Source organism: Nasonia vitripennis, chromosome 5 (genome assembly GCF_009193385.2).
Source record: "Nasonia vitripennis strain AsymCx chromosome 5, Nvit_psr_1.1, whole genome shotgun sequence".
Classification (NCBI taxonomy): Eukaryota; Metazoa; Arthropoda; class Insecta; order Hymenoptera; family Pteromalidae; genus Nasonia; species Nasonia vitripennis.
This window is the reverse complement of record NC_045761.1, coordinates 8,137,694-8,164,679: the sequence shown is the minus strand read 5'-3', so window position 1 is coordinate 8,164,679 and position 26,986 is coordinate 8,137,694. Positions and strand designations below refer to the sequence as shown.

Below are 26,986 nucleotides of genomic sequence, written 5' to 3'. Positions count from 1 at the left end.
AGAAACTAAAGTGTACATAGTAATTTATAACTACAAGAAGATGGGTTTTATTAATACGTAATTAACGACAGTGTAGCCTACGAAATAGCAAAGAAATGCACTGTGTTACTAAGAAAATCGCGCCTCGACTACTTATGTCACGCTGAGTCGCAAAGTGTAGTAGTACTCCATTATTATGTATTGTTTCAAGAAAATAAAGCCTAATTTGTAAATGAATATATTCCTTGAATCCTTAACACAAGTTTTTAAGTTTCATTTATTATTAACATTCCAAATTTAAAGCATCGTTAGTTGATAGTACTTAAATATACATTGTTTTCAACCTTTCATATAAGGAGCATAATTGTAAGTCAATAATTTAAATGATAAAAATCCTGCAGATTCTTTGGTATTTCTCAGAATAAGCCCTGCTCCAGAAAGTGGCACGAAAGGTGTTGACTCAATTTCTTGGAGGTCTATGAAAGGAACAACATTTTGTCCTGCATCTGATTCGAACGAACTTCTTGTGAATTTGAATAGCTGATTGCTACCCGCTTCATAGTGATATGAATTTTGGGTTGTAGATGTTCCTAAATCGCGATTTTTCAGATAAATTTCCGTTCTGTAAATAAAGTAATATTATGTTAAATGTTTAGTATTATTTAAAATTCAAATAAAGAGAATCAATAAGTAGACAGCTAATTCTACAAAGCTAGTTACCTCTCACTAGATGAATTTGAAATCCACCTTGTTTCGTTTTTTTTTTTCAGCTCTCCGCTAGAGAAATTAAATGGAGTCATCTGAATTTCAAATTTAAGATTGCTGCCGTCAACCTGAAATCTTAATCCTATGAGAACGTTGTTCAAAGGCGCATCCAAGGTATCCAAGTAAACCGTTCTTTGGTTCCATGAAATTTTATAATAATCTCTATGATCTACAAAATGTTTATCAGAAACGGTAAAATTATCAACAGGTTTCCAGTCAACACTGCTCTTGTCGATGTTTCCATTTACCAAAAGTTTTCCTCGTTGAATTTGAATGTGGAATATATTATTCTTTTTTGCGAAGCGCACTCCTGTCACGACACTGCCAAGGAATAAAAAAATGTATGATATCATATTATGATGAAAAACTATCAACAAACAAATCCATACAACTTAATTTACTAACTATATTGCGAATCCGAAGTCACATTCTTCAAACTAAAGTATCTATTAATTTTCGTGTTGATATCTTCACATGTACAAACGCAATATTCGCATTCGTAGAAGAGTTTATTAAAACGATTTTTAACTTGTAAAGTATTATTACCGCTGCATGATTTTGGTTTTCCATAAAATTTCCGATTTCCACTTGATAAGATTTCTATAAATTCATATCTTCGGCTACTCTCTTCATTCTACAGTGATAAAAACAAAATCAGTAACTACATATAAACGATTGCAATATTTATCCCTTTGAAATTGTTCAACCCACCGCGTAACAAATGTTCAGTTCTTCAGCTGACGATGTACAATCCCGCACTAGTCCGGAGCACTTTTTCTCGTAGTTTCGGCAATGTTTCGATCTACATAAATCGTTTGTTTCATTATGATCTTTACAAGAACCTTTGCATTTGTTACGTTTTTTATGATGAAACGTAAGTCCTGAATCTTTTTCATTCATAATATACGCTTGAAAAATTGGAGATAATTTTGTGTACGTCGAACCTAAGAGTACAACCATTATGGTTAATAACTGGGTATAATAGTCTTCACGTATAAAATAATGTGTAGTCTGATACAAACCCTCTGCATGTTCATCTGGATCACAGTACCAGAAATCTCTGGGAGCTTTAATCATTGCATTCTTAAATGCTGCAGTCATTCTGGAAGTTCTTCTGGAAAATTTGTCCACCACATTTTTAAGCTCATTAACATTGCCACCCGGTTCTGGAAATGATTTTATTTTAGAATAAAGCATATCTTGCAGTAGTAAATTTAAATAACACTAACTGCTAAAAAAACTTACTCTTATTAAGTAAATTTTGTGTAGCGTAGGCAAATTGAGCCATCAAAAGGTTCTTAATTTCGGCTATGGTTACCATCTGATACAACCTTTTTATTTCATGGTGCGCAGACTCTCTTTTATCACACATTATTGAAAAAGCCTAAACAATTTCAAGATTTACTCATATAAGTCTACAATTGGAATATAATACATACGATTTTTTTATTAGCCATTTTATCAAGAAATTTATCCTTGCTGTCATTGTCCATAATTAATTCGTAAATTTGATGAAGTAAAGTGTTCTGATTGGACGCGCCAGGTTGGATAATACTGTTCACCATATCTGATAATGTTTTATCCTCATATTTTTCATATCCTGTATTTTTTATCGTAAAATCATCTTCGAAAATGTCATTAATCTTGTGTATTTTACGCTTGATTTTTTCAATGATGTTCTGCAATCTTTGATACTTAGGCAATACATCGACTAATTTATTGCTGATCAAATCCTTCGTTTCTTTAACATCGTCCGATACGGTATTCAACTTTCCCGACATTTCACTGATACTGTCAGAAATGTCGAACAACGCAGAATTAATTTCTTGCAAATGTACATCGATTGCTGTCATATTTGGATTAATCATTTCTCTTACTTCATTATAGACGGACCAGAATTTAATAGCTGTCGTTAATACAAGTTTTGAACCAGGAATGAAAACGTTCAAGTCTTCAATAGCATCTTCAAGCTTGTAAGTCGATTTCATCGATGAAACTTGATGATGTCCATATATTAAAAGTATAAGAAAGCAGTGCAACAGTGCATCTCGAGCCATCGTCGCGATTTGATGAAACTCCGAAAATTTGAACTTATTGAACACAGTGTAATCCAACAAAGATTAGTTTTTGAGGGGTATCCAATAAGTGTAAGTACTTACTTTAGATGCAGTAAAACTTGAGTTTTATATTTTTACACTAAAAACCCACTGGCATTAAAACTTTTTGAAACCGTTACATCTAATCTATTAGACTGTTATCTTTTGAGAAGCTCTTATTGTCATTTCTAAAAAACTATTTGGACAAGTGTACACATATTTTGTATAGCAGCTTTCAATATTATTGTCTTGAAGTTTTTCATACAAAACACAAAACTTTATGATCAGTATAGTGATACAACAATATATTATCTAATTCACAAAATAAAATAAATATTGGTTATAAAGAATTTTAAAGAGTCTATAAGATAACATGTTTGATAATAAGGTCATCATTTGTGTAGATAGTTATATATCTACTTTTTTAAACATGCTTATTATTAAAAAAAATTCGTAAAATGATTCAGGACTGATAACCACAATTAAATATTGCCATAACTATTGATTCAATAAACTCAAGGTTGATGGTTATAATATGGTCATTAATAGCTATGTATAAACTTTTGTTATATAAAAAAAAACTGATTATGTTGTGAATTAATGTGCAATTCATCTACAACAGTTTTATTTTTCAGTATTATAAAGCATTTATTATCTAAGTAAAAGATTATAAATTCCCATTTTTATGTCGAAGTATTTTCTATCTCTTTTGTACCTTATTTCTATTGTGGTACAATACAATCAGTTTCTAGGTAAGGTGCGTAGTTGTACGTTAGTACTTTGAACGATAAGAACCCTGCAGACGCTTTATCACCTCGGTGAACAAGACCTGCTCCAGAAAGCGGCACTGGAGGGGAAGATGTAACATCTTGGAGATCCATGAATGGAACTACTGTTTGTCCTACATCTGTTTTCATCGAACTCGTGGTAAACTTGATGTATTGGTTTTCACTCGAGTCAAGAAGATTTGAATGACCGTTTGTTCCTAAATCTAAATTTTCAAGGTCCAGTTCGCCCCTAAAAAAAGACTTTCATTTTAGCATTCATTTCAGAAAAATGAATAAGATGGTCAACAAAAAATTGTATGCCTTACCTTCCATAAGCACCAATTGAATTGGACATCCAGGTCGATTCATTAGTTTTAAGTTCAGCAGTGTAAAAGTTGAAAGGTGTTACTTGAATTTCCAATTTCAGATCGCCATTCTGCAATTGAAATCTGAGTCCTGTGAGAACATGATGTAAAGGCGAGTCGAAAGTGTCCAGATAAACTAATCTGTTAGCCCATGTAATATTGTGATAATCACGGTTGAGCACAACAGAATCATCATGGATTGTGAAGTTCTCAACAGGCTTCCACTCTACTGTGCTTGCCTTGATATTTCCATTCTCCACGAGTTTTCCTTGTTGAATTTGAATGTGGAAAATGTGATTTTCTTTTGCAAACCTTACACCTGTGACAACCCTGTAAATAAAGATTTATGAATTTGCTATAGCAGTTGAATGACGTTACTTCTCTTTTAGAAAATCTTACATATTCTTGTCCACGTCTGAGTTCACATTTCTTAAACTGAAGTAACGATCCATTTCGTTATTCGTATCATCACAGATACAGAAGCAGTATTCGCATGTTTCAAGAAAAAGTGTCGTTTGAGACACCTTCACTTGTGTGTTTGAACCACAAGATTTCTTGGATCCTAAAAATTCTGTTTTCTTACCCGTTAATTCTATGAACTCAAATCGTCTAGTACTATTTTTGTCCTTAAAAAAATCGTATATGTATACACAAATAAAAATATTTTGCTTTTAATGTATAAAACTGTTGCTTACTGATAAGCACATGCGCAGACTTTTGCCAGAAGATTTACAGTTATGTAATTTTCCATAACATCTTTTCTGATTATGTTTGAAACAATATGCGGATCTGCATATATCGTGAAAATCACTTCGATCCGAGCAGGAATCGGCACACTTGTTCGTGAATGGTTCAAAATATTTAGAGATACCTACATCTTTTTCACTTGTCACATACGCCTGAAAAACTGGATCCAATTTGGCATAGGTAAGACCTAAAATAGAATCGTGTCGTATTTTTAGTATTTAATTTTTCAATATAAGAATAGGACCAGTTAATTATTGACTTTGTTCGAACCTTCTACATGATCATCCGGATCACAGCTCCAGTAATCACGAGGAGCTGCCAGCATAGCATCTTTTATTGCCGCAAAGCTGTTTGAAGTTCTATTGCAGAATTCTTTATTTGCATCATCGAGTTCCGTTACAAAGCTTGTGGAATCTGTAATGAATTGATTTAAATTAAAATACATTTTTTACAACACTACTACTAGGATATAAAAAACTTACTTAAATTAAATGCATTTTTTAATGAATATGCAAATTGAGTCATCAAAAGAGCTTTTGTTTCAGTAATTATGACATTATTGTACAAGTTATTTATAAATTGTTGTGCCGACTCATGTCGTTTACACATATTTGATTTAGCCTAGAACATATATTATTTATTCTATGCATGAATTAAAAGATTATAATTATATTAAATTTAAAATTTAACTATAGAGTAATAGTTTATTGGTACGTACGAGTCTTTTATTAGCCATTAAAGTTAACATATTGGCATTGGAATGCCTTTCTGTCAATAGGTGATGTATTTGACTTAGTGCGGAAGGCATTTCTTTAAGACTTTGATCTGTAACTCTATTTGCAAAGTTTAGCAACGTATGATTTTCATAACTTTTTATATTATTGTTATATCGAAGGAATTTCGTAAACAATTGATTGATGTCATGGATTTTTGCATAAATTTGACTTAATTTAGTATCTAGATTCAACTCCTTTGGCAGATTATTTAAAACTTCATCAGTAATTAAATCATGTATTTCATGAACATCGTCAGAAATATTGTCTAATTTGTCGGACATTTGGTCCAGTTGAGCTGAAATTTCTTCCAAAGCTTCAGTAATGTTTTGTAGATGTTGCTCAATTAAAGCAGTAGAGTTTGGATCAATAAGTTGTTTCACTTCCCCATAGACCGTCCATATTTTAACAGCTGTCGTTAATATTGCTTTCGAACCAGGAATAAAAAAATTTAGATCATCAATAGCATCTGCCAAATGATATTCTACTGATTTTACTTGCTGCTGCCCGTAAATGAAAAATAAAAATAAGCACAGCAAGGCACCTCGAGCCGTGTTCATTTTTGCTTTGTTTTCAACTAAACTTATTCAGTGCAATTATATTCTTATACTAGATCTGAAATATAAAATATTGATTGAAAATATTATTTTAGAATCGAAATAATGTATAGTATTTAATCAATTTAAGTTAAAAGTCTAGTCTTTAATCGTTTTGAATAATTTGTACAAGTGTTCGTGACGCAGAGAAAAATGTAAATGACGTCAATACCGAAAAAATATTGTAATAACGAGGAAGGTAGACCGACCTTCATGTACAAAATATATTTCAATATCTTTATTTTTATTTTCATATCATATTATAACTGATTCTACGAATAGAGAAGAAATCTTTAAAAATATTACAAATAACCAAAAATTAAAATAAATAAGTTATATGAAGTGCGCTAACCTTTAAAGTTTGTTGGTTTTTGTTCTCAAAATATCTACTTTTTCATAAATGTTTTATTTTTGAGATTACCCAGTATAAAAAAACTTCAGATTCGCCACAACTTAAGCATTTATATCGTATGTTTGCACCTACAGCACGAAACCGACATCATTCAGAACACGCAGAAATAAAAGAACATATTGAACCTTTTATGCTCTTCTTTATGATTTCATGACCTGGCTATATAATGTGAAAATCTGCGTTTTTCTTATAATAATATTTAGACAAGTGTAGTGTATCAGAGTTTTTTCAAATTACATCATAATTTATTCAATTCTAGACTAGTTTTTACGAAATACTCTTTAAATATTGAAGATACGTCTCACAGTCATTGAATACAAGCAAAGAAAACACGTGACATCGTTGTCTTTCCAAAGAATTCATTGCTCTTCCTTTCTTAGCTTATTTCACAAGAATGAAAATTAAACAAACTTAATGATTCCGAAAATTTTTCAACGTCGGTCACTGATTAACCCATTAACGTCCAAAACAGAGAAATCGTAACTCTGTTTTCAACCGTAAATCTATCACATATTCCACGGATATATTCAAAGCAAACATACTTTTTCTGAAGTATTTTTTTCTCTACTTTCCATTTCTGGTATCAGAATTGCGTATTTTTCACTCAAAAATCCAATATGGCGACGTTTAAAAGAAAAAATGCAAAATTTCGATACTTTTTTTTTTTAAATCCAATTTCTTGTTGTGTTAACGTTGAGGACGGAACTTTATTTTTCAACTATGAGTGCATAAATGAGTTGTACTTTAAATTCAGTTTGGTCCCGAATCCAGAAATTCAATATGGCGGCTAGAAAATGGTGCCTGAAGCGCAAAATTTTGCCCAAACTTTCACGAATTTTTTTCACGAATATAATGCATTCGACGAAAAAATCAATAAGAATAAAAAGTGCTTAGAATCAATCAAGGAATATGTCTAAATTTTTTCACTGAGTTTTGAGCAACTTTTTATTTTTGCCAATTGGCAATTTATGACAAATTGGAAAAATTTATCGAATCGTCTCGAAAAAATTCAGATATACTTCTTGGTCAATTCTAAGTACTTTTTATTCTCTAACTTTTTCTTATATAACGCTTTGTTTTTGAGTAAAAAATCAAAAGCCTTAAAATTCTTAAGATTTTTTGAAATTCAAAAAAAAAAATCAAAAACTTTAAAATGTTTTGTTCCATATGCACTTTTTGGTCAATTATGAGCAAATTTACTTCAAATTTGTGCCCGAGTATCTGTCACATTCCAGATGATATGATTTTCGCATTGAAAAATTCTCATTTCTTAGCCGTTGATGTACAACGTTTCCCGACACTTACCGCGTGGAGGTGAATGAGTCAAAGCATCTTGTCTTTTTTTTATATTTTTATTTATTTATTTTTTTGCTTTTTATTAGGGTTTTATTTATGTTTTTGATTTTTCATAGTTTTATAATTTCTATTTTCTTTTAGGAACTGTTATGATTTTTTATAAAACACGTTTTACAATAAAAATTATTGCATTTTTTGCAAAATTTGTTTGTCCTAATGACACATGGCTTGCAACAGCAGAGCTTCTGTTGTTTGAGGGATACTGTTTCATGAACAATGTCATCAACTTTAGGTCTAGTCAGATAGTATTTCACAATATCCATCAGAAATTCTTTTGAACTTTTTTTGTGACTTGGATTAGCACAATTATAAAGTACTACTGCATTGGTGACAGCGGCCTGAAGTAATCTAATAAAAACCACCCACGTCCACTTTTTTGATCGAATGCATGGCATAACATCATTGCAATTTTTTAAGGTTTTTGATTTTTTACTCAAAAACAAAGCGTTATATAAGAAAAAGTTAGAGAATAAAAAGTACTTATAATTGACCAAGAAGTATATCTGAATTTTTTCGAGACGATTCGATGAATTTTTTCAATTTGTCATAAATTGCCAATTGGCAAAAATAAAAAAGTTGCTCAAAACTCAGTGAAAAAATTTAGACATATTCCTTGATTGATTCTAAGCACTTTTTATTCTTATTGATTTTTTCGTCGAATGCATTATATTCGAGAAAAAAATTCGTGAAAGTTTGGGCAAAATTTTGCGCTTCAGGCGCCATTTTCTAGCCGCCATATTGAATTTCTGGATTCGGGACCAAACTGAATTTAAAGTACAACTCATTTATGCACTCATAGTTGAAAAATAAAGTTCGGTCCTCAACGTTAACACAACAAGAAATTGGATTTAAAAAAAAAGTATCGAAATTTTGCATTTTTTCTTTTAAACGTCGCCATATTGGATTTTTGAGTGAAAAATACGCAATTCTGATACCAGAAATGGAAAGTAGAGAAAAAAATACTTCAGAAAAAGTATGTTTGCTTTGAATATATTCGTGGAATATGTGATAGATTTACGGTTGAAAACAGAGTTACGATTTCTCTGTTTTGGACGTTAATGGGTTAAAATCTTGTATCTGATACTAAAAACCTTTTTTGTATGTTTGAAAAAGTTTTATAATGCTATTGATCATGAGTTACTCCACATTTCAAAATGAAATCTTTCCAACATTTTTCATGTTTTATTACTGGCAAATATGTTAAAACTAAAAAGCAGTTGGAGATTCATCGATATTCTGCTGTGTTAGAAACAATTAATCTATTTATTCTGCTCCATTTCTGCTCATTTATAATACCAATACACGCGCACGTATATAATAAATATAATCTCACAGTTAAATTTCAATATTTATATAATATATATTACAATCAATAAAAAATTAGTAGAAAGAGTAAAAAAATCAATGCAAACATCAAATAACAAAATTTACAAATCCATCATGATATACAATGATGCAAAATTTGTGGCTGACTTTCTTATTTTTCTTGTAAATAAGGTGCATAATTGTAGGTAATTGCTTTAAACGATAAAAATCCAGCTGATTGTTTATCCCCTCTATGTATTAAACCCGCTCCCGAAAGAAGTACTGGAGGGGATGATGTAACATCTTGAAGATCTATGAATGGAACTACTGTTTGTCCTACGTCTGTTTTCATAGAACTTGTAGTAAATTTCAAGAACTGATTGGTACTTGAATCAGGAAGATTTACATACGTAGACGTTCCTAAATCCAAATTTTCCACGTTCAGTTCAATTCTAAAAATAGAATACAGTTGATTAAATGTCGAGGTCATGTAGTACTTCTTAATGGTTAAAATATATACAAGAAGACGGCCATAATAACAAACCTTCCGTGAACGCTTTTTGAGTTAGAAATCCAAGTTGATTCATCAATCTTAAGTTCACCTCTGTAGAAGTCGATTGGTGTTACTTGTATTTCCAGTTTGAGATGACCATCCACATTTTGGAATCTAAGACCTGTAATAACGTTGTTTAGAGGTGAATCTACGGTATCTAGATCCACCGATCTTTGAGACCATGTAATATTATGATAATCTCTATCGATGAGAATCATCTTATCGTAAATAGTGAAATTATCAACTGCTTTCCAATGAGCTGTGCTTTCGTTAACGTTTCCATTTTTTAACAGTTGCCCTTGTTCAATTTGAATGTGAATAATATTGTTCTTTTTTGCGAATCGTATGCCAGTCACAACACTGAAAAATAATTGAAATCATGATGAATCTTTGACAGTCTTATTATTTCTTATGGATATGTTTTATTCAAATACTCGTAAGCAATTTTAAAATGAACTTACTAATTTTTATTCGCGTCAGAAGTAACGTTTCTCAAACTAAAATAACGATCAATTTCGGTATTGCTGTCATCGCAAATGCAAAAGCAATATTCGCATCTATAGATGTAATGGATTTTTTCACGAAGATTAATAGCAGTATTTCTTGCGCATGGTACTATGGATCCCAAAACTTCTGCTTGTTTTCCAGTCAAAGTTATGGAGTTATATCTCTTGGTACTGTTTTTGTCCTAAAACTCACAGAATTAGCATATACGTATAGTAGCATATTAATATTATAGACATTTGAATATTTTTCAACTAACTGCTTCACATATCTTTAGCTCAGCAGAAGAGGATTTGCAATCGTGTACTCTGCCCGAACATTTTCTGCCATGTTGTTGGCAATATTTTGTTCTGCACAAATCGTAGGTATCCGTTCGTTCTGTGCACGTGTCACTGCATTTGTTGGTATATTTATTTAAATACGACGAGATTCCCGCGTCGTTTTCTTTCATGATGTATGTTTGGAAAATAGGCGCAAGCTTTGTATACGTTTCATCTAAGGAATAGAATTATGTGAATGACCACGATAAAATTATTGGTGAGTAGTTTTCTTTTTGTTTTGTTACCAACCTTCCTTGTGTTCTGGAGGATCACAACTCCAAACATCCCGAGGAGCCACATACATAGCTTTTTTAATTTCTGCAATACTTGCTGAAGTCCTAATATAAGAATCAGTCGTTGCATCATCGAGTTCTGTTATATAACTAGTGGTTTCTGGAGAAAAAATATGCCTTGAATGAATTAACATTTTTAAGAGTCTGATACTCTAATTTTTGAAACTTACTGTTACTAAACGCATTTTTAACCGAGTATGCGAACTGCGTCATTATAAGAGCTTTTGTTTCGACAAGCATTATATTATTATATAAATTATTTATAAAATGTTGAGCTGATTCTCGCCTTTTGCACATCATCGAAGATGCCTATAAATACAAACAAAAATTATTTATAAAAAAAAAACATCTTTTATAATATAGTAACTATATAGTCATCTATTATACATACCAATTTAGAATTGGACATTATATCAAGCATATTTATCCCCGTATATCTGTCCACCAATGAGTGGTGAATTTGATTTAATACGGAGGATAGTTCACCGAGACTATGATCGACGACTCTATTCGCAAAGTTTATTAATGTTGAATTCTCGTAATGCTTTGAAACATTATTGTAGAGGAGAAATTTTTCAAACATTCCATTAACTTTATTAATATCACCGTAAATATTGATTAGTTTGTTATCCAAACTCAATTCTTTAGGTAAATCATTTATTACTTTATCAGTAATCAAGTTTTTAACGTCTCTAATATCATCAGAGATGTTGTCTAACTTATCGGACATGAGATCTAGTTGTTCAGTAATTTCCGACAAAGTATTTGAGATTTCTTGCAGGTGTTCTTCCATGAGAGAAGTTGAATTTGGATCGATTAATTGTCTCACTTCACCATATACTGTCCAAATCTTTATTGCTGTAGTTAAAATTACTTTGGAGCCAGGAATGAAAAAATTTAAGTCTTCTATAGCATCTGCCATATGATACTCCGATGATTTAACTTTATCTTGTCCGTAGAACAAAAATAATGATAGGCACAACAAAGCAGCTCGCATCGTATACATGTTTATATTTATGACCTTGTGCTAACTTCTAATAGTAGTATAAAAACAAATCTTATGTTCTGGATTACCACTGCATGATATAAAAAAAATATTTGAGTTATGAAACTGTGCACAGTAAATTAATGTGCAGATTTTAAATGATATGCTCATACCTTTATAGTCTGTTCGGATGATTTTCTTTTTATAAAATAATCATGCTTTTAAAAATTGACATTTTACTTTCAAAAAATAAAATAAAATACACGTACGTTCAAAATATTGAAAAACTTCATTGAATATATAAAAAAACGTCTGAACTTCCTTATATGTTCTTCTAGCGGCAGTTTCGAACGCGAGTCTGATATCAATGTAAGCACGATGAAATAAAATTGTGTACATTAAACTACGTATGCAGAGTTTTTACGACACCACGAACTAACATGGATATTTGCTTTTTTGAACGTTTATATTTAGAACTGTTGAATAATTAACAATTTATCAAACTAAGGTATCTTTCTGTATCTTTTGGTTCTAATCTTTTATTTAATCTTAACTTTGATTTACATTTTTTTGACTGCTATAATTTTTATTTCAAATTAATTACGCTTGACATATAAAATTACCTTTATTTAAGTCTGGATATAGGAGATGTAAAAAATACACTATTTCATCTTCCACGTGGATATAAGCTTCTGGCAATCAATATCCCTCGTCTTTACGCAAGAATAGTTTTAGCAGCATTATTTAAATGCAAAAAAATACAGAAATTGATATTCCACGTTTTCAATTTATTACAGATATTAATGAAAACTGCCTATATCAGGAGTAATAAAATACATGTTCAGTTAAAAGTGTTTTTGTAACACATGTACATGCGATTTCCATGTTTTTTAGACCTAAAGAGCGGTCTTAAGGGGTCAAGCCTGGGTTAAATCCTGCAAAAAAACAAAAAGATATTCTTCTTACCAAACAATTTTTGATTTGATGTAATTTGAAAAAAAATTCTATTGAAAATATATAAAATATACACCATTTTTATCGAAAAAAACATGTATATACCTTGTAAAATCATTGACCAAAATTCATGACATTTCACTATATAAATAAGTGTTTTTAGTCACTTGCCACAGCTTTTTGAAAGATCCGGACCGTCTTCTTTACTCTATCCGGGCTTAAAATGTACCTTAAACATGCCCCCTCGGACCGATCGAGAGACATTGCTAAAAAATATGAATTAAATATAGTTAGCAACAAATTTTTTTATCTAAAAAATATCAATTAAACATTGCTAGCAACAAAATTGCAGTAATAACAAACAAAAAAGCAGTATTTAATTCATATTTTTTAGCAATGTCTCTCGATCGGTCCGAGGGGGCATGTTTAAGGTACATTTTAAGCCCGGATAGAGTAAAGAAGACGGTCCGGATCTTTCAAAAAGCTGTGGCAAGTGACTAAAAACACTTATTTATATAGTGAAATGTCATGAATTTTGGTCAATGATTTTACAAGGTATATACATGTTTTTTTTCGATAAAAATGGTGTATATTTTATATATTTTCAATAGAATTTTTTTTTTCAAATTACATCAAATCAAAAATTTTTTGGTAAGAAGAATATCGTTTTGTTTTTTTTGCAGGATTTAACCCAGGCTTGACCCCTGGTGATATTTTTTTTACCAGTCTGAATAAAGTGGGAAAAAAGGCCCGCTTTTTGAAAAATTTGTAGCAAAGATTAAAACATGTACTGACACATATGTAAATATAGGTATATGTATCATACATAGAACTAAATACATTGAGGTACTGTGTCAAAAAAAGTCACCTTAGTTATAGGTACAAAAACGCGGAAATTAATACATGCGTTACAAAAACTATGGTCTGCACCAAGGACTAAGCGGGATTTTTGACCTCGTGTGGATATTGCAGTACTCTTCTTCTGCGGCTCGGGCTACTCGCTTTAACTCGTGCTGCAACCTCCACACTTGGTCTAAAACAGCCTACATCACGCTCTCGGTGCACAATATAGGTAGTATGGTAATCGATAAACTTTTGCATACATAGACGCATGTACAAAGTCTTATCATTATTTCCAAGTGCAAATTCATACTTTGAAAACGTATAAAAAATATGTATCCAGATTCTTTAGATTCTTCTTCCATATCTACATCGTTCGTTTTTTTTTATACATCACTGCACTTGTCAAACATTTTATAAAATTTTCTAATCTACTTTCTTTTTTGCTGTCCTATTCACTGTGTCATGTTTCTAAATGAATATCTTCGATGTTTAAGTTTAGATCCTAAAACAATGCATACGACAAAGTTATTAATATCGCTTATTTTAGCCGTATAGCTATAAATGTTCGTTATTTTATATTTAAAATGAAACTTACCAAGATCAATTCAGACAAAATGAGATCGTCAAGATCATAACTTGGTTGCGTTACTTCAGTGTGAACAGAATCAGCCATTTGTTGCATGTCAGACTTCGTGTTGCTATTCGGTTCATTAATGTTGACGACTTCATTTGATGCTGTTTAAAAATGTGTAAATATATATTATTATTTAAAATTTACATTATAATTTATAATTTCATATAACAAATGTATAAATGCTTGTTGTTGAATTAAATTTAAAAATATAATAGTAAAAAATAAAAATTTCTTACGCAAACTAATAGTGGAAACATTTATTTGCGGTTTATATGGCAATACGCTCTTGTCGGTTGGATTTGAAACAGTTTTACTTGAATTCCAATCTTTGTCAATCAGCTCCATTACATCTTCTATCGAGTTACATGGTTCTCCTTCGAAAATATTAAATATCTAATAAGTGAAGTTAAAATATCCTACATATAATTGCTTTGTCGTAAGCTTACCAAAGTTTATTGGGGTACCCGTCGAATCACATGTTGATGATCCCCTGCGTTTCAAGAGATAATTTCATGATTATCGCCAATTATTGTATAGAATGATCATTATTTTGTAAAATATTATTCACCTTAGAAATTCCACGTATAAATTGATAACAGCTGCGAGTTCCTCCGATTGCAATTTTGCAGCCGAAATATTTGGTATCAGTTTACTCGATTCAGTCGTTCTCGTTGAACTTGTAACTGGTGGCACTGGTGGCAATTCCCAAGGTTCACATGGAAAGTCATTCAACAGTTCATCCTTATCTATAAATAGCCAAACCAAAAGATGTAAATACCTTGTATTGATTTTGATACAAAAATTAGACATGAATATTTACCTTTCAGTACTTCATCTTGCAGGGCTTTACAAGTCGAAATACTTGATGCTTTTGTATAGTACGATTTTTTTCTTTTCAAGGATAACCCATTAGCGGTTTCGCTGGACTGATAATCTAGATGCCGAATAAAATGCGCATTTCTATTGAAGATATTTTCCTTGCAGATTTTATAACTTGTTGACAAACGAAAATTTACTCACCTGATTCTGCCAATGGTAACAATTGAAAAGGTATTGGATCACTTACATGTCCATTCGATGGTTGCTTCAATTGAACGTTCACTTCAATCGGTTCTTTTATGCTTTCTGGGCTAAGGGTATCGGTTTTGAATTCAGGTGTTTCAATTATTATTGCTACCTAAGAACAGTATGCAGTGTCAAAGCGAATTATGTTAGTAATTTATAGAATTGAGCAGAGATTTTATAATAATTAACATAATTATGTAACCTTTTGAAAAATACTTGGCCCGACGAATCTTCCGAAAGCTTCCCATTTACTGTCCTTGTGAAAGAATCGAACTTCAATGTCGTTTCTTGGTACTCTCTCGCACAGAATGCATATTTTCAATCCACCAGCAACTGTTGCCGAATTATGACTGAGATAACAAATATTGAGATAATTTGTTTTTTTTCTCAATGTTTTTATGTTCAGTCTTTCTGCAATTTGTAAATTTAAAAAATTTAACTTTTACATCAACCCCAATCTATTCGAATTATATACATGCTTGGTTTTTCTAAATAATACTGTACTGCAGGTGTTATGTATTGGATCAGACACAACGGGGTCTACTTCAATAGAACCGGATGCGAACGAATGCAGGATCACTTGAAAGCACAGGCGCACGGAGTTTAGACTGATGTCTTCAGGTGAATCTTTGTGTGCAAAGCCCGCTGCAAGCACGACTTTGTATTAATAACTTTGTAAAAACCTCTGCTCAATGTGAAACTTACTCTTAAACGGATCAACTTTCTTGCGCTCCCTTTCCGTTAAGGATTCGACTACGTCTTCTACATTAACGGATTCAACGAACAGGTTCTTAAAATGGATTTGTTTCTTTGTTCGATGCACATAGATGTGACAAACTCCATGCTTGTCCATAGTGTTCCCGTTAAAAAGTTTACAAGGATGTGGTTTGTAAGGAGGATCTACAGTAACGCAGGAAATAATGACGGTTACTGGTCCACGATAGTTGTGTATCTAGAGAGAATGACGAAGCGAAATTTGAAATAAAGTGTATACGTATTGGAGAATTGGAGTATAAACAGTAATTTTGTCAAGAAGAAGAATTTAGATACTCATTAATGTTTACCCGAATTGCTGGATAGGCTTCTGAACCTTGTATAAAACTGGCACGTTGTTCATCCTTGTACCCGAATCGCGAATTCGACGGTTGTACGACAATTTTAATTTTTGGCTTGAAACGCTGTGTTTCGCTCGAGCTCTTATCGCCTTCCATGACTGTGTTTACTTTAATAATGAAATTAATTTTTGAATTGATTATAAGTAATCGTCTGGACTAACGTTTTTTTTTTATTTAATGACGAATCGTTTACCTTTATTTCCTCAAAGATAAATGACAAAATTAAAACGATATGTGTTGGTAACTGACATATACCAAATGATAAACACGTCAAAATTTTAAAAAATTCACTGTAACTTTGTACATTTAATTCATCTCACTATTGCACACAGTAAAACCCATATCACAAACAAAAGTATTTTTAACGATAGAAAAATACTAATAAATAAAAGAAGAAAAGAGAACTACTTCGTCGTTGTAGTTTCTGCGTGGACACTTGTAACGGAACAGCATCACAATTTCATTGTCGAATGGACACAATAAGTGTGTGTACAAGTTGGTATATGATTTGAAAGGCGGATACTTGGAATTAGTCAGGTTAATAGATCCAACGTTTATTTATTATGTGTACATTGAGTAATATTCGAAAGACAGTAGTTTCTTTTCTCAAAGAATTTTGATGTTTGACTAATATAATTTCATTAATTAATAAGAAACCACTTTTTTTAACAATTAATTAATCAAAATATTACGTTTTGAAAATTTTAAATAATCAAATCTCACAATATTAACATGAATTTATGCCTGAGCACACGTTGTATGTTTGAATTTCGTAGCAAGTAATGTGACAAAAACAAAATTACTAGGTAATGTATCATTTATTTCTCCGTTGCTGTGATTTAGGAAACAAGTACCAAATATATTGCACATGATCAATAAAAAAATGACTTTCATTATCAAATACATCGATCAAACCATTTTATTAGAGTAAATTTCGATTTTTTTTCAGTTTAAAAGTGTAGTGGTAAATTTCGTTTCCCCTAGAATCTAGTAACATAAAATCGTCTACGTAAATTACGTATTTTACTCGAGCAAGATGGCTGCCGCCTGTAGCGCGAATGTCAGTGCGAAAATGCCGCGCAAAGATAAACAAACTCGGGGTTAGGATTCTAATGTTTTCAAAACATTTCTTGTCGTTAAACGTTTTTTTAATTTGTTACAAACTGTGTCGCAATCATGGACGAGTTCCCCGATCCAGATGAATTTTACGATTTAGAGCACGCAGATGAATACGAAATCGAAAGGGAACTCGAAGGTGCGAATTTCTAACCTATTGTATTATTTTGAATTTGTTTACAATATAGTACAAATCTATGACATAAAAATTTAATCATTTTAAGCAGCTGAAGCATTGGGAACACAAAAGTCTGTTTCGAAGAGTATTTCTCAGCCCCAACAGAAGACTAATGGGAATCAAGTGCATAGTGACTCGCAGCAACCTGTTTTAAAACATTCATTTGAAAAAGAAATAGAAGATATCGAATTTCAGGCATTATCTGGAAAACAAAATGGTACAAGTCAATTAGCAAAACTTTCTGAAAGTTCCAGAAAGAGGTCCATTGACCAAATTACACAAGGTTTTCAATTGAAAGATTTTGGGTCCTTTGATGATGATGATTTTGGTAAGACATAATTTAGGATCTACTTACTTATTTCATGTTCTGTAAGCATCATTTTTCATGTAATCATATTTTATTAATTTATACAGATGAAATTAATCTACCGGAAAAGAAAAAACCTTGTTGGAATCGACCAAAAGAACTTATAGAATTGATTCTTGATAGAAGAAAAAATCGTTATGATAGTAATGATATTAAAAGCCAATTTGAGAAAACTGTGCCTTCAAAAGAGTAAGATAATCAGTGCTTGTCTTGGCACACGTTAAATTTATATTTATTTTCAATATAAATCATCTTTTCAGTTATAAAAGTTCTATATCAAGAAGAGTTCCAACGTGGAATTTTGTAGCTGTCACCCGTTCAGAAGATGCAGAGCGGTTTTATATTAAAGTTAGTGAAAAAAAGTATGACCCAAAGAAGTATCAACTGAAATCTGGGTCTTTGTTAAAATCTTTTGATAAATTGAAGGATGAAGCTGAAGAAATTGTACGTGTTGCACTTAAAATATTTAAAACAGTTAGTTATTTTACCAATATTAATGATATAACTCTATTTGCAGCTAATTAAAAATACTGAAAAAGCTAGTGTATTATCATTAGAGCCTGTAAGTACAGAAAATATTAACAGTGAATTGTGGGTGGACAAGTATCGGCCTAAAAGATATGTGGAGTTACTATCAGATGAAAATGTAAACCGCTCTCTGCTCTATTGGCTCAAACTTTGGGATAAAGTTGTATTCGATAGAGAGCCCACGGTGCATAGGAAAAAGAGCAATGTAGTTTCCAAATTTAGAAATAAATTCATACAAAAAGAAGATATACCAGATCATGATAGTAAAGGCTTTCCAACTCAGAGGATAGCATTGCTCACAGGTCCTCCTGGATTAGGTAAAACTACGCTAGCGCACGTGGCAGCCAGGCATGCGGGATATAATATCGTAGAATTGAATGCCAGTGATGATAGGGGACCTGAAGCTTTCAGGTAAAGTTTAGCAGAATTAATATTCGTATTCAAAATTAATCTAAATCTTTAAATGTATATTTTATTAGGGAAGCACTGTTGGCATCAACCCAAATGAGAGCATTAATAGATCAGGATAGACGACCCAATTGCCTCATTTTGGATGAAATTGATGGCGCTCCAACTGCTTCGATAGAACTTTTACTCAAATTCATTCATGGTAAATTAGCTCCGAAAGGAAAGAATGCAAAACCTGGCAAGCAAAGTGACGGTTGCCGCCGGCCAATTATCTGCATATGCAACGATCTTTATACTCCGTCGCTGAGGTATTATTTTACTCCATTATGTGGGCGATATCTTTTGCCATGGTTATTGCAATTGAAATAACACATAATTCATATTAATTGATAATTCGTCATGTTTTTAACAGGCCACTGAGAGCCATGGCTTTAGTTATAAACGTTCCAGAGATAACTCCATCAAACTTGACTGAAAGGTTGTCAGAAATTATGCGCAAAGAGGGTCTACAAGTAGATTCTAGACTGTTGTTGCAGTTAGCCGAAAAATCAGCTTGCGACGTCCGAGCCTGTCTCGGAATATTGCAGTACACGGGAGGTGGAGCTAATATGATACAAAATCTGGCCTTAGGACTGAAAGATATGCGAAAAGGTCTCTTCGATTCGTGGAAAGAGTTGCTGCAAGTTCCGATGACCAGGAGAGGTCCTCTGACCAACACCGAGAGAGCCTTGAAAGTCATAAAAATCGTTTACCAAGGTATATAAAACACTGTTTTGACTGTAATCTGTGCCTACAAGATATTAGATCGAATGTTTTAATAATGTATAAAAGGTGAACCCGATCGACTGGCGCAGGGAATATTCCACAACTATCCCGAAATCTGCAAGGACAAGATGATCTCCATATCCGAGGCCCTGAACTGGTTCGAGTTCTACGACACAGTGAACACGCTGGTGATGGAGCGACAAACCTGGATGCTCATGCCGTACACGACGTCGCCCTTTGTGGCCTGGCACCTGTACCTCGCGATCTCGCAGCCACCGAAAATCTCGTACCCCTCGGCAGTATTCGAGGTAGGCAGCCAATGAAAAGAGCGAAACGACAATAATTCATACACTCGCAAGCAGTGGACAGAGTTTCGCTTGCTGCAGAGGTGCCAGAGATATTTATTGCTGTTGTTGGAGGCAATAACGGTAATGGGCTCTCCCTCGCCCTCTCCATCTCTGCTATCAAGCCAGGTATACCCGGCTGCTGTATAACCAGGCACTGTGTATAAATACTATTGCAGCAGCGGCTCGCGCTCCGGCTTTTTGATTTATCCCCGGCTAATTAGAAAGACTAATAATTAATGCCGGCGCGCATTGTGCTAATTATCAGGGGAGAACCTTTTAAGAAATGAGAGAATATTCGAAATAAAACAAAGCAGCAGCGGCAGCGTCGGCGGCTATGTTTGTGCCGGTGTCGAGGCGCGTGCAGATAAGCACCCGCGCCTGTATACGAAGATGTAGAAGCTCGCGGCGCGCTAAGGTCAGCAAAGTAGCCTCCCTCTCCCTCGACCGACCAGCTATTCGTCAGGCTGTTTTTGTCGCCCTAATGAGAGCCTGAATTATTCAGGTCAGAGAGAGAACGAGAGAGAGAGAGAGAGAGAGAGAGAGAGAGAGAGAGAGAGGAGTCCTCCCCCCGGGTCAACGATCGCCCCTTTCCCTCGTGCAGTGCTACGCCCCCGACACTCTGTGTCTCTTGTGATATGCTTCCTCCTCTTCGTCCTGTCCTTGCAACGGCTCTCCCGTCATCGCAGCCGCGTTGTTCCTTTCTATAAACCTCGTCAGGAGGACAAAAAGAATCTGATGCTTTGACTTGATGGGACTGCTGCTGGTGCTGCTGGGAGATGCGCCGCATTCTCGCGTCGAGAGCTGTGTCATTTTTGCTTTCCTATGTTTTATTCATCATTTATTTTTCGTATACACTTGGTGACGTTGATTTGTTTCGACGGTATTTCACTGATTTTCTTTTCTGAATAAATTTCGAATGGTCATTTCTCTGCTCTCCATGAGATTTGGATTGGCAACATTTTAGTACATTTTTTCCCGTCGCATTTTTCACCCGTCCTCGTTTAGCTGATTCTGTGTAATAGCTTAACGATTCAACTTGTCGGCTACTCCGTTGGCTTTTGAAAAGCTCCGCTTGCTTAAGATAACGACACCGGGATAAAAGCAAACCCGTCCTCTCATAGCTCCAGAGGCATTTTATGCTAGATAACTTATAAAACCCTGTTACATGAATCTTTCGCAAAAGCCTGGATAGTTTAACAACATATTTTGTTTTCTTTTTGCAGGCAAATCAAAAATTGGAGCGGAACAAAGCGATTCTCACGGTCACCAAAAAGACGTCTAAAATAGACATGGATACGCTTGTCACAGACGTTCTCCCCTTCCTACCGGATATAATAAGTCCTCGATTGCGTTCGGTGAATGTTCAGCTGTATTCGCCGAAGGAAAAGGCGGAGCTAGAAAAGTTGGTGAACGTAATGCTCGACTTTGGCCTGTCCTTCGTACAGGAGAAGAGGCCGGAAGGAGGATACGAATACCTGATAGACCCGTAAGTTTGCAGCGAATATCCAAACAAACATTAGAATATCGGAACCGATTATTAAAGCATTGAAAATCAAAATTTCAGTAACATATGGGACATCGGTACCTTCCCCGGCTGTAAAATCCGGAGACCCTTGACCTACGCTGTAAAACAGATAGTCATTCAAGAGTTGGAAAGCGCAAGGTTGCGGCGGGCTGCAATATACAACGGCGAGGCACTGGACAAAGATGGCAAGAGCAAAAAGAGCAGCAATAAGCCGGCGTCAGCTGGACCGTCGAAAAAAGTTGCCGACGAACTCGAGCCGTCGCTGAGTCAATCTTCTTCGAAATCGGATGAAGGTCTGCCGAACCATTTGAAGCAGCTCAACCCGAAAGAGTTGGAGCCGTCGAAAGAAAAGGTAAGTCCATATCATTGCTATCCGAGAAAATTAGTCGTATTTTTTTGCGCGAATCAGCATACGCGTGTATAATAATTGAGAAACGCGCGTCATACCCATTGATTTATGATTCGACGTGACTGGATAAAAATACGACAATGTGTTTCGGCCCCTATCACAAGTATGAATAATTCAATCTTCTTTCACGAGCACGATGCGTTCGCAAGCTTAGATAGAATAAGCACTTTGAGAATTCAACGAATTCTTCGTGCGCAAACATTTACGAGTAATTCTTCAGTTATTTCTTGAGCGCTGAAAAAAGCAGAAGCGAATGCTTGCATGCTTGAAAAATGTAAAAGCTTGGTAATTTTTTCATAAGCTGCACTCCCAGCTTAATTGGAACATAAACAAACAGCAAAACGCATTAGCGCTTCTTCATAAATCCGCGATTCTCTCTGGAAAGCTTCTAGAATTGTTTACACGCAGAAAATCCTCGAGGGATTAGTTTATTACGAGAGTAATGAAAAGAAGAGAAAAAAGGACAATCGTCCGAGTGCTTCGGATTAAAGTTTTCCGAAGATATATGGAAGGTAAAATCATCGGTGATGGGTTAAAATGTTTAGTAAAGACGTGCGTATATTGTTATGAGCCAATCACGGGATAATGATTACCATGTCTTTTTCAGAGATATAGGATATTAAGGGAATCAGTCTGCTCTGCAGTATAGCGGCAGAAGCGCAGAGATGTCGCTCATCAAAAAATCAAATTCCAATTTAAATTTTAGATGCGCTTGAATGAAAGATGCAGCAGCTGGCCCGATCCACCGCTAAAATAGAGCTTATTACCGGGTATAAATGTCAAAGTCAATGAGAGAGGCGCATAAATTTCTTATTTTCATCAAGCGCTCATTTGAAAAGGACGCCGCAGCAGCAGCAGCAGTTGTATTTAAGCTTTTCTCTCCATTCGACTCACTCACAGTCCGTCTCCATTATGTAGAGAGAGAGAGAGAGAGAGAGAGAGAGAGAGAGAGAGGAGCGCGAGCTTATTCCGCGGCTCTATTCATCAGGAGACGCGTATCATTTTCGTCACTGAACTCTCGTGCTCTCGCTCTACACACACGCAGATACACACGAATGTACGTATACATAAAACGGTTCTGGCAAAGACGACCTGCCTGCAGAACATAGCGGTTTGATTTCGAGAGTAAGTAGCTAACTAAATGGTGTAGACGACGCGCGCTCGCGCTCACGCTCATTACTTTCTGCAGCTACGCGCCGGTTGGAGAAGAAAAGAGGAACTTCTATATACACGTGCATGTAATCTGACGAAGAAGACGTCCGTGTGCGCGAGGCGAAGAAGAGTCGAGCGTGGGAGGAGCCGAGCTGAGGTCGAGTGAGATGGAGGGAGTAAGAGCCACTGCTGCTGCTGCTACATCCGCAAGGCTATTATAACCGCTCAAGCGAATCTCTATTAAAACGTGTTTACACTGGCTTAGGGGTTGACTCAAGCCAGAGCAGCAGCAGCAGCCCTTCTGCCTCGACGGTGGCGGGAGCCAAGTCTCTCTCTCTCTATCTCAGTCGAGAGCTCTATAGCCGCGTATACAGCCGAGTAATGCCTATCTAATTGTCGCGTGTATGAATAGTGAATCCCGAAGCACTCGAGGCTATGAACCAGATCCGAGCTAACACAAGGGGAGAGCCATATGAGCTAATTTATATTATGATAGCCCGACCTCCGGACGGGGGATGCTTCTCCGCCGCCGCTGATGCTTGTACTCGTTCGCCTCCCCTTCCTTCCTTCCTTCTCCCCTTTGGACCGGCAGCACACTGGCCCTACCTCTATACATATACACTATATCTTTCTCTCTCTTACTCTCTTCTTTATGTGTTTCTTCTCTCTGCGTCTCGCGTTCGTATACGTAAGAGCTAGAAGAAGCAGCGCAAGAAACGCTTAGTGATCAAGTTAATCTGTTAGCGCGAACAAAGGCAATCAGAGCGTGCAGAGAGAGAGAGAGAGAGAGAGAGAGAGAGAGAGAGCGCAGGAGAGAAAGAGCTTCCGGAGCCGATAAAAGCGACGAGAGGCATTAAGGGCCGCCGACGCCGCTGCCACGCGACCCGCTAATCGCGGGGGCGTCAACGCAGCCCCTAAAGACCGCCTTGTACAGCTCTCCACTCTTCTCTCACTCATTGTCATGTTGATGTTGTTGTCTCTGCTGCGAGTCATCGAAATTTATGGCTTCTGGCTGGATGCTGCTGCTGTCTTCGTGTGGTCCGTTCTTTTGTAGCCGGAATTAATGACTCGCGAGCGAACCGAAAGCTTTTTACACCTTCTCGAGCACGCGCGCTTGTATACACTGCGTATAACGCTCCATTCGGCTAATGCAGCACGATTTATTAGGGCTCTCTCTCTCTCTCTCTCTCTCGCTCTGATGTAATGACGACGAGGATCGAATGACGCCGGAATTCGACATCGAGATGCCCGATGCCGTAGTCCATTCGATTCCTCTTGCTCCGGGAGAGTCGTGTCAAATTACAGTCTGTCCGAACGGAGATGCGGCGCTTTGTCAAGGCTTTTATTATCGCTATTACGTAACGGGTACGATATTATCGCCGATGATACGTTAAATGTACTCGAGGGAAACTCGTTACGACGGGAAGCCCATGTATATGGGCTAGTCTATTTCGAAGATACACAGCGAAACTTCTCGACGCGTCTATCCCTCAAGCTCGATATAATGGAGTTGTTTAATCAAAGTTGAATCGGTATTGTGTATAAGCAAGCTTCGAAAATGTAAAAATTAACTCACCGCTGTGTGTAACGTTGCTTTCAGAAATGTCGAAACTTTTTCCAAGCCTTCCAAGCGTTGGGCCAGGAGAAATTGAAAGCCAAGCTGGCCAAGGAGAAGGAGTTGGGTATCGTTAACACAAAAATGGTCGAGAAGGAGGAGCAGAGGAGGGACGCGAAGAGGAAGAAAGATTTGCTCAAAAGCGACGTGTGGTTTCAGTACAAAGAGGGCTACACCAACGCCGTCAGGCGTACTATCCTTATGAAAGATTTCTTGTAAATCTCCCTCGCGCGATCGGCCTTTTCCTCTTTTTACCTGCGAGAACCGTAAAGCTTTTTTAACGATATGTACTATATTTACGTGTAAATTATGTTTATATTTAATCCTTGAATAAAATAGCATTCATTTAACTTTTTAACGGGCGCTTGTGTAATCTACTTTTTAAAAGAACGATCGATTTCTGCGTTCAATTACAAGCATGACTGCCGTTAAACGCGGTCAATCACGCGTCGAAAGTTAATCCGTTATACATCCGGCTAACTTATATTGAACAAGCCGGTAAACTGAAACTCTGTTGTGCCGCGCAGCCGAGTAAACGCGGCGGATTTTCGGGTAACCGAGTATAGCGCGCGGGAGCTTTAGTGTCTTCCCTGTAATGCACTTCGACATCGGGTTTTACGATTGAATGCTTTTCGCTGGATTGGCGCTGCCGCCGTTGTTGTCTATCGACCGGATTGAAATTCGCGCTGCGATGCTAGTTTAACAAATTACCGCGCAATATAATAAATAAAGTACATTTCGGTTTCGGATTTACAGTTGACGATGTAACCCTGTATGTGGAATCACACCGAAGCAGTTCGCAAAGCGCGACGCGTATCATCCATTAGCGACGTAATAAACCAAATACCTAAACGTAAAATTGTATAATTCCAACTGAATAATTTCACGTCGCGCGCATACACATAGCATAACGGCTTAGGCATCAGCCGCTCGCGCTTCGGCACACGCAATTTAACGAAGTCAAACTCGCCCGCGCGCGCGAACAAGAGCAAACATCTAATAAATCACTTAATACATTTTACGAAAGTGGTGTGCGGCATACGCTAAAAGGCCAATCTATATAAGCACACGCCGGCATGATAATATCCCTATACCTGCACTCTCCCGACTGTCTCTCTCTCTCTCTATATATATATATATATATATATATATATATATATATATATATATATATATATATATATATATATATATATATATATATATATATATATATATATATATATATATATATATATATATATATTGATGCCTACCATATCCTCTCGTACAGCACACAGTCCCTCTCTCTCTCTTTTTAACTGAAACTCGATTCGATAAGCCACAACGCACGCGCGGTTCGCCACCCACCCACCCACACACACAGACACATGCGCGGCATAGCAGCTTCCTCTCACTTCAGCCGCATTTAATCTCCTGGCCCATTACTGCGCGCGTTCGTCCGTCGCTTTGCTTTTTCTCTCTTTTTGCATACACACGCTCAAATGCCATTTTACCGACCCTCCTAGCTGAAAAAAAGCCCTGGGTATTATTGCGTGTGCAATCTCTAAATGAAGAGCTCAAAAGCCGCACACGCCAGTTTTAACTTTGTTGTTTTGGTTTTGCTGTTTTATTTTCCGTTTTTATATTCTCGCCGTTTGCGTGGATGCGTTCTTTGATTGGAATTTAATTTGTTATTCCGTTCGTCGATTTAGCGAAGTTAATCCTTGCGCGATGAATTGGTGATTGAATTCAGAGCTGTTTGTTGTGTAGAGTAGATTTTAATCGCCGAAACACACGTAGATATTTTTTTTTCATATTCCGCGCCCTTCCGTAATAATGGCATATTTTATTGAAGAGAATCCATATTCGAAATATTATTCTTGGTCTAAAAGCCGTGCGGTAAATCGCCCGACTAAACGGCTTAGTCACATTGCCCGGGCGTGTATTTTCTATTCATAATACATGAGGCGAGAATAAACTACAGGAAAACCCATGCTGAGAGAGCTGTTTTACATTTATGGACCAGCCGATTGTTTTGCAAATCAGCAGAGGTCATCAATTTGGCCTGATGTTTCATGAAAATTCAGACTTATTATGAGTGTGTGCTATAGATTTATTTTGTAATTCGTTGCGTGATCCAAAATTATATTGTTAATACGTTGCTTTT

The 26,986-nt window shown here is 35.4% G+C and overlaps 5 protein-coding genes across 6 annotated transcripts; 1 reads left to right on the top strand and 4 right to left on the bottom strand.

Moving 5' to 3' along the window:
* Positions 1–969: 969 nt before the first annotated feature.
* Positions 970–2,225, bottom strand: LOC100119643. Its single transcript, XM_031931673.1, has 5 exons — positions 1,990–2,225; positions 1,767–1,910; positions 1,456–1,688; positions 1,150–1,378; positions 970–1,065 (listed from the first exon to the last, which is right to left on the bottom strand). Exons 1-5 carry the CDS (start codon positions 2,114–2,116, stop codon positions 1,058–1,060), a joined length of 741 nt encoding a protein of 246 aa, XP_031787533.1. The 5' UTR covers positions 2,117–2,225; the 3' UTR covers positions 970–1,057.
* Positions 2,226–3,462: 1,237 nt separating this feature from the next.
* LOC100119678 lies at positions 3,463–6,585 on the bottom strand. The gene is made up of 8 exons (XM_001603359.5): positions 6,441–6,585; positions 5,438–6,107; positions 5,202–5,340; positions 4,990–5,133; positions 4,668–4,906; positions 4,372–4,598; positions 3,934–4,302; positions 3,463–3,857 (listed from the first exon to the last, which is right to left on the bottom strand). The coding sequence occupies exons 2-8, from the start codon at positions 6,050–6,052 to the stop codon at positions 3,563–3,565; spliced, it is 2,028 nt and encodes a 675-aa protein (XP_001603409.1). The 5' UTR covers positions 6,053–6,107; positions 6,441–6,585; the 3' UTR covers positions 3,463–3,562.
* A 1,346-nt stretch (positions 6,586–7,931) lies between these two features.
* On the bottom strand, positions 7,932–12,182 carry LOC100119712. The gene is made up of 8 exons (XM_008218690.4): positions 11,990–12,182; positions 11,223–11,907; positions 11,002–11,140; positions 10,788–10,931; positions 10,478–10,713; positions 10,176–10,402; positions 9,706–10,074; positions 7,932–9,613 (listed from the first exon to the last, which is right to left on the bottom strand). The coding sequence occupies exons 2-8, from the start codon at positions 11,835–11,837 to the stop codon at positions 9,334–9,336; spliced, it is 2,010 nt and encodes a 669-aa protein (XP_008216912.2). The 5' UTR covers positions 11,838–11,907; positions 11,990–12,182; the 3' UTR covers positions 7,932–9,333.
* Positions 12,183–13,678: 1,496 nt separating this feature from the next.
* LOC100119739 (embryonic polarity protein dorsal-like) lies at positions 13,679–16,934 on the bottom strand. 2 transcript variants are annotated; one of them, XM_008218691.3, is made up of 12 exons: positions 16,621–16,934; positions 16,377–16,534; positions 16,018–16,264; positions 15,817–15,969; positions 15,515–15,723; positions 15,268–15,424; positions 15,068–15,181; positions 14,816–14,993; positions 14,694–14,737; positions 14,484–14,621; positions 14,209–14,348; positions 13,679–14,115 (listed from the first exon to the last, which is right to left on the bottom strand). In XM_008218691.3, the coding sequence occupies exons 2-12, from the start codon at positions 16,521–16,523 to the stop codon at positions 14,074–14,076; spliced, it is 1,569 nt and encodes a 522-aa protein (XP_008216913.1). In that variant the 5' UTR covers positions 16,524–16,534; positions 16,621–16,934; the 3' UTR covers positions 13,679–14,073. The 2 variants fall into 2 exon arrangements, with proteins under 2 accessions (XP_008216913.1, XP_008216914.1); XM_008218692.3 differs by having other exon boundaries at positions 15,817–15,957; positions 16,621–16,930.
* A 523-nt stretch (positions 16,935–17,457) lies between these two features.
* LOC100119768 (chromosome transmission fidelity protein 18 homolog) lies at positions 17,458–25,195 on the top strand. The gene is made up of 11 exons (XM_001603441.6): positions 17,458–17,682; positions 17,771–18,049; positions 18,136–18,277; positions 18,349–18,532; positions 18,606–19,027; positions 19,096–19,332; positions 19,437–19,780; positions 19,856–20,097; positions 21,360–21,622; positions 21,701–22,013; positions 24,823–25,195. Exons 1-11 carry the CDS (start codon positions 17,604–17,606, stop codon positions 25,054–25,056), a joined length of 2,739 nt encoding a protein of 912 aa, XP_001603491.2. The 5' UTR covers positions 17,458–17,603; the 3' UTR covers positions 25,057–25,195.
* Positions 25,196–26,986: the final 1,791 nt, after the last annotated feature.